At 42.6% G+C, this 8,546-nt stretch overlaps 2 protein-coding genes across 2 annotated transcripts; both read left to right on the plus strand.

Annotated features, from left to right (window-relative positions):
• The first annotated feature begins 250 nt into the window (after positions 1-250).
• Positions 251-1,947, plus strand: OTOS (otospiralin). Its single transcript, XM_084847041.1, has 3 exons — positions 251-308; positions 604-630; positions 1,763-1,947. Exons 1-3 carry the CDS (start codon positions 251-253, stop codon positions 1,945-1,947), a joined length of 270 nt encoding a protein of 89 aa, XP_084703167.1.
• Positions 1,948-4,452: 2,505 nt separating this feature from the next.
• On the plus strand, positions 4,453-8,118 carry COPS9 (COP9 signalosome subunit 9). The gene is made up of 3 exons (XM_084847042.1): positions 4,453-4,555; positions 6,008-6,080; positions 7,860-8,118. The coding sequence occupies exons 1-3, from the start codon at positions 4,493-4,495 to the stop codon at positions 7,895-7,897; spliced, it is 174 nt and encodes a 57-aa protein (XP_084703168.1). The 5' UTR covers positions 4,453-4,492; the 3' UTR covers positions 7,898-8,118.
• The last annotated feature ends 428 nt before the right edge of the window (positions 8,119-8,546 follow it).

Raw genomic sequence — 8,546 nt, forward strand, 5'->3', positions numbered from 1 at the left:
TCCTAGATATCAGGTTTCATGAAAAAAGTAGGTAAAATTTGGGAAAAGAAAACAACAAAAGAGCAGCATTGCATTTTGTTTGTTTGTTTCGCAATTAATAATGTAAAGAGTGTGTGTACTCTCTAAAAACAACAAAAAAGTAAATTTTATATACAAAGCAAATGTGCAGGTTGAACTTTTCTTGCTATATTCTGGTATTTTTCAATTACAGACAGGTTGTCAGAAACAAAAATCATTCCTTGCCGGAAAGATGAAGTTGATCTTTGGGGGCATAGTTTGCTTCTGCATGTTGGTGAACACACAAACAGGTAACTTTATTGCATTAGAGAAATATATCTTCTTTCAGTTCCCCCCCCCCCCGTCACCTCTCAGTAGCTCTGATCTATCCATTGCAAAATGCTCTAGATATTACAAAGGATTTAGATAATGTTCTCATTAGTAAAAATTATAGTGGTCTATAGTAAGTGAGAAGTAACAGATTATTATTTCATTAGGGTATTTTAAAAATTAGAAGATTAGCTACTATTTAGCTTTATGTAAACTGCAAGTTTTTGTTTTTTTCATTAGAGATCCACTTGTGATGAATTTCTTGTTTATTTACAGATGCCAGACCAATTGAGGATGAGGAAGGTAAAGAGTTTGTTTGTTTGTTTGTTTGAAGTTCTCTCCCCCAATCTCCTGCCACCAGTATCCCAAAAAATTGGAATACTTGTTGCAAATGTGAGGTTCAAACGTTAGGGAAGAGATTTCAAATAGTACATCAGAGAAAACTACATCAGTTTTAGATTTAGTAGGAATAGGGATTAAAACTAAATAGAGTGTTGCAATAGAGTTCGCAAGATTACAAAAGTCACATAAAAAGGAAAGCTTTATTTTTAAAGAAGAAACAGGGTTAAGGTGGACTGTATCAAGGTACAAAATTGTATTGTGAATCAAGAATATTTTGGATGGCTGCACCCCTGCTGTATCAGGAGTTGCCTATGCAAAATAGTGGTGCACCCATAGTGGTGTACCGGAGCTAAATCTCTGCATCCAGCACTTGGGCTGGGTGGAACCAGTTGCACTGTCAGACAGATGGACATTGATTCCCCTGGCTGCACAAAAAACTTGCAGCACAGATAGATGAAGCCTAAACTATGTACCACATCCAACCCAAACCTGGAATTTAAGTATTATGTGGCACACTTCATTTTCCCAGGACTTGTACCACATTTTAAAGGCCCATCATGATCTATGATTTCAGATTTGAATGTTTCTAGCTCTGCTTGCTTTTTCCTTCCATCTTTCCAAACCAAAGCATCATCCTCAAACATTTGCAGTAATTAGGTGTAAGAGAAACCCAACATTCAGCCCAATCCTAAGCATATTTACTCAAGTACAACCCTGAGTTCAATGAGACTTACTCCCTAGAAAATGTGTAATGTGTTTAGGAATGTAGCTAGCGTTCTGAAAATGTTTGTTATGTTTTAAGTCAGGCAAACCATTCTAAAGTGTGGGCTTCTAAAGGAAGTTTTATTTATTAATAGTATCTTCAGCTCCTGGCTGCATGCCCAAACAGATGATCGGTGTATTCGCAGCCCAGGGAGACATGCACGAAGAAGCATATGTTGTATCAGGATAACTGAACTACAGGGTACCATTCCCATTTCGAAAAATAAAACAAAGAGAAGCTGTTTAGAAACCATGATTCTTGGATTCTTGATGTCATGTTTTGGCTATTTAACAAAATGTTTTTCTTTAAAATAATGTTATTTTATTTCAGACCCCTATAGAGAACCTGCTCCCATGCCCTACTGGCCTTTCACGAACAATGATTTCTGGGCCTATGTGGAATACTTCCGGACCCTGGGAGCATACCACAGAATCAATGAGATGGCCAGGACTTTCTTTGCTCACCACCCTCTTGGAAATACTCTGGGATACGATGTCCCAGATCATGAGCACTAGCTCACTTGGCAATCTTGTTTTGTCAACAAACCACCAGAATTCCTAGCCTAATAATTGTGTTGTTCCAACACTTCTTAAAAATCAAATATGTAATCTCTGTTTCGGCTTTTAAAATGTAAATAACGTTAGCATAAATTCATGTTAAGTATACAATATATACTTAATATATACCTTTGTGCAAAATGAATAAAGTATACTTGGATTCTAATGCTGTTGTTTTTAGAACCCATGTATATACATATTTTGGAAAGTGAATAATGTATGGAAATATAGATATTTTACTGCTACGTGTGCACAACATTTTCCTAAATTGCTTAGGCCAAAAAAGTAGGCTATTAGTAAATAAATCCACAAAGCTTAATTTTTGCAAGCATTTTTCCATGCACCATTTCCTGTTGCCCCATTATTCAGTACAAAGCACCGATGGACTGCTGGGAAATGCATGAGGGATGTAAATGTCCATTTTTCAGCATGCAGAAATTTATTTTTTAAAATGTTAAAGGTATGAGAAGGTAGCATTTCTATACAGGAATGTGTGAATCTCCATGTAGACCAGGGATGGGCAACATGAATGTGGCCACTGCAGCCTCCTGGTGCACCCCTAGTTTTGTTTTGTTTTTAATCACAAACAAAATTGTTTGCAAGCTAAATTTGTCCCTTTTAGTGTTCCATGGGGCTACACTAAAATGCTAAAAGGGTGCTAAAGTACTAAGTGCAGTACTAAAGTACTGTAAGTACTACAGCGCCAAAAGGGTCAAATTTAGCAGTCTGCTACCAAATTTCAGTAGCAACCTGGCAATTTTTAATTTATAATATTCACTTCACAGTACAACCCTTGGGGGAGGGACAGAGGGCAAAAATGGCCCCTGGACCTCCCACTCTTGCTCATCCATGATGTAGATGCTCCCATAGTAATCCATTTCATTGTGCATGTGCTAAGAAGCTGTAAGTCAATCACAGATCTGGGTTTTGAACCTCATTCAATGCTTCTAATAGAGATATTCGGCTGTCTTTACATGAGGGATTTATTGTGTGCTTGTGATTGGTCACTCACTGAAGTTTGCAGGTCATTTACATGATGCCATCAACCTCCAAGGCACATCCAGCTGTTTTTTATCGTTATCCAGCAAACTCCACCCCCTCGGAGATAATCCACTATTTAAATGCAAATCTGCTTTAAATGTGCGGTTCCACTATAACCACAGCCTGGGAAGAGGAAGCCATTGGGCTAGCAGGGAAATCACAATTGCCCCCACCCCCAGCTTGTCTGCCTGTTGACCTGGGTGGGAGGAGAGTTTTCTTGGCCAGGTTAGGAGAGGCTCAGTGAGTGCAGAGCTGGTGGTGGGAGGCAGAAGACCGTGACCCAGCTGACAAGTAATGAAGAGACACACACACAGGCTGCTTTGCAGAGAGAGAGACCTAAATCCCTCCGGAGACCCACTGATTCACAGCTTGCTCTCCACCCCAAGGCTACAGAAAACTTGCCTGTGTAAACAGCTGATCTTTATTTTGTGTAGAATACAGAAACAGAAGCCCTGGTAAATTGCGAAATAAAGAGGTAAATTGCGAAATAGAAAAACCCTTGTGTGATGAGGCTCTTCATGACATCCAAGAATGCACCCGTATGCAACACAATCACAGGCTTGTCTACTCAAAAGTCCCACTTGAGTTCTATGGGTCTTGCTTCCAGGTACGTGTTAGGATTGCAGCTGAAGTTTAATTGTCCTGGGAGTACTAGATCTAACTTGACAGGCAAAAGCAGTGTACATCCTAGAATACGTTCAGTTTTTTTTTAAAAAGCGCTTCCAAAGATGTTTATTTCTCTCACCACCACTGATTAAACACAGTGCACAACTACCTAAAATTACCTGGAGCGCATATTTTGAAACTGGGCATTCATCCTCAGTTGATTTAAGGGATGAAAGGTGCTGGCAGTCTCACGGCACAATCCTAAGCACGTTTGCTCAGTCGGAAGCAAATTGCCCTGAATTCAGTGGGGTTAAGGGCCAAAGCTGACAGGCCGTGACATCTGTGTCCAGCAGCTACGCCTTTTGTTCATTTCCACTCTAGGGCAGGTGCGAAGGGGCCGATCCGGATCTTTAAAGCCTCTTTAAAGATCTTTATAAAGATCTCTTTATTGCCCAAACCAGCATCCCGATCCGAATCAGGCCCCCTGCACCTGTTCTAGAGTAAAAATGAGCACAAGACGCGGCTGCTAGCCACAGACTTAGGGGCCTGCCTGCTTTGGCCCTTATTCCCCCTCGTAAGGGCGCTTTCTCGGGAAGGGGAAGCCTCGCGCCGGGCTGTTGCGCTGCCCGTCTCTCACGCGCGTCGCCGCAGCACAGAAACGCCCTCCAGCTCCGGCAGGGAGCACTTCGAGCCCTCCTTGCGCAACGCGTCCCGGGAACGGCCCTCTTCTCGGGGCCAGAAGGGGAGCGAGCGAGCGAGCCGGAGCCATAGACGCGCACAGCCTAGAGCAACCGGACGCGGATGCATCCGGAAACCGGGCGTAGGGGTGAGGGACGGAAGCTTGACGGGCAGCGCGATGAAGCCGGCGGTGGATGAGATGTTCCCCGAGGGCGCGGGGCCTTACGTAGACCTCGATGAGGTGAGGCGGCGCCAGTGAGAGCGGGGCGGAGAGGGAGCCTCGCCGCGGGCGGGTTTCCCAGGGGCACGTTCGCGCGAGTGGCCTTGTGTGGGGTTGGCGCTGTTCTTAAAAGACGCACGGGAGCGGCGGCCTTTTTGTCCCCTGTCAGCGCCCGTCTTCCCAGTCCGCAACTCCCCCGGGAGGGTAAATGGCGTCGCCTGGGGAGCTGCTGAATGGGGGAAGCTGAGCCGGTTGGTCGCCTCATAACGGCGCGTTCGCGCGAATATCCCAAGGCGCGGGGCAGGAATCAGGATACACATTCTGAAGAAGGCTTTGGGAAAACGTTTCCTTTTTTCCCCCTGTGCCCTGTTTTTCTTTACCGCCCCCGTTCCACGAGCGTGGTTGGGCTGCCTGTATCAGTGGGATTTGGAGCCCGAGGGGGTGGGGGCGAGAAAAAGCGCACCAAAAAGCCCCTGGGGGAGCAGGCATCGCTTCGGTTTTTAACCCTAATATCTTGATCCAAGTAGATGTGAGCACAGTGTGAAGAAGGAAGAGTGAAAACTGTAAAGTGATGCACTTCGGGGCAAAAAATCCTGGCTTTGCATATAGGGTAAATGGCCTCTAAGCTGGCAGTGACTGGCCAGGATAGGGATCTTGGGGTTATGGTTTGATAAAAACGTCGACCCAGTGTGCAGCTGCTGTGAAAAGGGGAAATTCCATGTTGGGGTCATTGCGAAAGGAATTGAAAATAACTCCCAGTATCATACTGCCCATATGAAAATACGTCATGCAGCCATAATTCCAATATTGTGTACAGTTCTGTTCACCACACCTCAAAAAAGATGTTGTAGAGCTGGGAAAGGGGCAGAAAAGGACAGCCCAGCTGATCAAGGGGCTGAAGCAACTGCCCTAGGAAGAAAGGTCACAACACTTGGGGCTTTTTAGCTTAGAAAAAAAGCAAGTAAGGGGAAATGATAGAGGTGTATAAAATTTTGCATCCTGTGGGGAAAGAGGAGAGGGAGAGGTTTCTCTCATAGTACTAGAATTTGGTGTTTCTTCTGTTTCACTGCTGTTCTGTAGAACAGAGCTCCTCCTGATATCTGACAGAATTTCTGTACAATTAGTTTTATAATGGGTGGGGATCCTGAGACCATCTAAATCTTCTACTCCCAACTCCCATCAGTCCCAGCCAGCAGAAGCAGTGGTTGGAGATGATGGGAGTTGTATTCCAACAACGTCTTGAAGGCCACACATACCCCATTCCTGCTTTATAAGGACAAAACGGAACCCAAGTTTGATTAAAGTATTATGCTATATTTAGGTGGCATAATAGTTTAATCAACTATTAAGTGGTGAGGCTGGTAGAAAATGACCGAACTACCTGTAAACATATGATCCAACATGATAGGGTATATGAAAGGTAAATGATTGTCTACATATTGTTGCTGTAGTTGATAAAATATTCTTTCTCAGGCCGGAGGAAGTACAGGTCTGTTGATGGATTTAGCAGCCAATGAAAAGGCAGTACATGCAGACTTCTTTAATAGTAAGTGTTAATTACATTTTTATTTTAAGCAAGATAGGTTTGTTTTAGCCACTTCCCAATAGTACTTAAAACTGATTTCCTTTCCTACTGATACTGAAGAAAATGCTTCCAAATTTCAGGTGCTAGAAATTAGTAATTAAAGGCTAAGATATGGCTGAGGAACAAGGTTTTTATAGCAGGCAAGAAGGACTAAGCCAGAGGTACAAGGGGGTGGGGGGCATAAACGTAGGAGTTTGATTAAAGAAGGAACCTACTTCTTGACTTCTGGGAAACCAAGTGCCAGTCACCAGGCCCAATTTTTTGCCAAGTGCTATTAGGCCTGTAGATTTTAATATTTATTAAATTTATATCCTGCATTTCCATTAAAATAGCACACAAGGCAGCTATTAAGTGATTTTTTTACCATCTTATATAAAATGGATTGCCAGCTAAATGGGAAATACTTCTGCATCATAGTAGCATCACACAGAGAACATACGTATGTGAATCCCTCAGATTGTGTGGTAGGTATGCCAGTCACAACCAGGAATGTGATGAGACCGTGTAGTATCCCATGCTTTTTGGTTCTTCAGTTTTCAATATTGTGTTACTGTGTTTTTAGATCTTTGTACTGCTGGCTTTAATCTTGATTTTATTTGGGTTTTATTCTATTTTAAACTTACTGTTTTTATATTATGTTTTACTATGTTATTTTACAGTTTTAAGTTTTGTTTTGTGAATCACCCAGAGAACGTCAGCTAATAGGGAGAATAGAAATGCAGTAAATAGATAAAATATATGGAGATCCACCTAGTAAGTATTTACATTATACTCACATGTAACTTGGTGAGCTTCATATGGTAAGACTATGCTATTTTCCCACAATTCTTTGTGGAGCTCATACCATGCAGAAACCTCATTTGGTGACTGCAGTAGCCTTTACAAGGGAATGACGGGGAGAGTCATGCTTCCACAAATCCCCTTGCTAGGAAAGTCACGTATGCCTTCTGGTAAGTCAGGACTCCAGCAGCACACAGATCCCTTCCTTCTCCATGATTTGTAGAGGACTTGGGGGAGATCACATGTTGCACTGAGCTTTGGTGTTGCCTCTGCCTGCTCCAAAGCTCACCATGATATGAGACTTGCCCCTCTATTCTCTCACACAAAGGAAGGTGGAGGGTAACTCTGTCATGCTGGCAAAGCAGCATAAGATATGTGAGTTGCTGCTTCCTGTCCTGCTGCAAAGTCCAGTGCAGTAATGTGCACCCCCTTATCCACTGGCAGAAATAGAGAGCTTGAGGGGAAGGATTGGCTGGCTACTGAGCTAAGCCAAAACTTATGTGACCCTAGGTAATAAGGTTGGGGAAACTGCAAATATTTAGCCAGAAAGTATGTGGGTCTGACATACAGTGAGGACAAAAGAGTACAATAAGCAACCCGATTGTGGCTCATTGGACAAAATGAACTGATGGCTGGTGTTCATCCACGACCTTGCTCACTCAGGGGACAACTGAACCTGTAAAGCATGGCTGGGTGGAAAAAGCCCTTTTAAGAAAACATCCCTTCAGAAATCAAGGTTAACAAAAGGAACTCATTGGGTTGGTTCCAGAAAAATTATGCTCGTGAAATGGGGCTTTCTCTTTAATAATAACAGCCTCCTTCCCATTTTCAGTTGAATCTTTTGTTGACTTTATATTATTTCTTCACTCTTCAGATGTACGTTTCTTTAATTCAGTATAATGAAGATGCCTAATTAGTGAAGGCTTCCTGTATGGTGTTAATTTACTGTTTTTTTGTTAGATTTTGAAGATATGTTTGATGATGATGATATCCAGTGAAATTCATCTTCTAGATGTGCCATGCGGAATACCCAAGTTTTTGTTGTAGAGGCAGACTGTGTTCTAAACAAAAGGAAAATGTGAATATTGTACCTGAGACATGGAAGAACACTGCAAAATGGCAAAAGATCAATGAAGAAGAGAGTTGTGGAGCTGTTTCCCGCTAGAAAATGCATAGATGTGCAATTTTTCAGGCTTGCTTCAATAAAATCTAAACAGTCTCTAGATTTATTTCTTTATTTTGAAGATTTATACCCTGCCTTTCACTTGACTGGTTCTCAAGATGGCTTACAAGCAACAGGTTATAATAATACTTTCTCCGCACAAATATACACTTGGTGCAGCACCACACACAACCCAGCAGCCCTTAGTTCTGTGGCTGATGAATGGGTCAGAATGTGCTTCCCTTTGGATTTGCAGTCCCAGAGCATTTCATATATGAAAAGATAATTAACTGCTGTTTGCAGCATTCTAAAATAGGTTTTTTTCTCTTTGCTGCAGATCTACCTATTTAACTGTCTTTTCAGACTCCAGGCCTCCAGTTCCACTTATAGCATCTGATGAAGTGGGTTGTAACCCGCAAAAGCTCATGCAAATGTATTAAAACATCTCACCAACTAAGGGTGCAATCCTCTGGCCACTAGTCAGC

The sequence above is a fragment of the Heloderma suspectum genome, chromosome 3 (genome assembly GCF_057233095.1).
Source record: "Heloderma suspectum isolate Gila_16-S chromosome 3, 16-S_ref, whole genome shotgun sequence".
In the NCBI taxonomy this organism is placed as follows: Eukaryota; Metazoa; Chordata; class Lepidosauria; order Squamata; family Helodermatidae; genus Heloderma; species Heloderma suspectum.

Bases quoted from the DNA above. Each gene is read 5' to 3' on its own strand.
- OTOS (XM_084847041.1), top strand. From the start codon at position 251: ATGAAGTTGATCTTTGGGGGCATAGTTTGCTTCTGCATGTTGGTGAAC. The intron at 309-603 runs GTAACTTTATTG...GTTTATTTACAG, and splicing joins GTTGGTGAACACACAAACAG to ATGCCAGACCAATTGAGGAT. The intron at 631-1,762 runs GTAAAGAGTTTG...ATTTTATTTCAG, and splicing joins ACCAATTGAGGATGAGGAAG to ACCCCTATAGAGAACCTGCT.
- COPS9 (XM_084847042.1), top strand. From the start codon at position 4,493: ATGAAGCCGGCGGTGGATGAGATGTTCCCCGAGGGCGCGGGGCCTTAC. The intron at 4,556-6,007 runs GTGAGGCGGCGC...ATTCTTTCTCAG, and splicing joins CTTACGTAGACCTCGATGAG to GCCGGAGGAAGTACAGGTCT. The intron at 6,081-7,859 runs GTAAGTGTTAAT...TTTTTTTGTTAG, and splicing joins ACATGCAGACTTCTTTAATA to ATTTTGAAGATATGTTTGAT.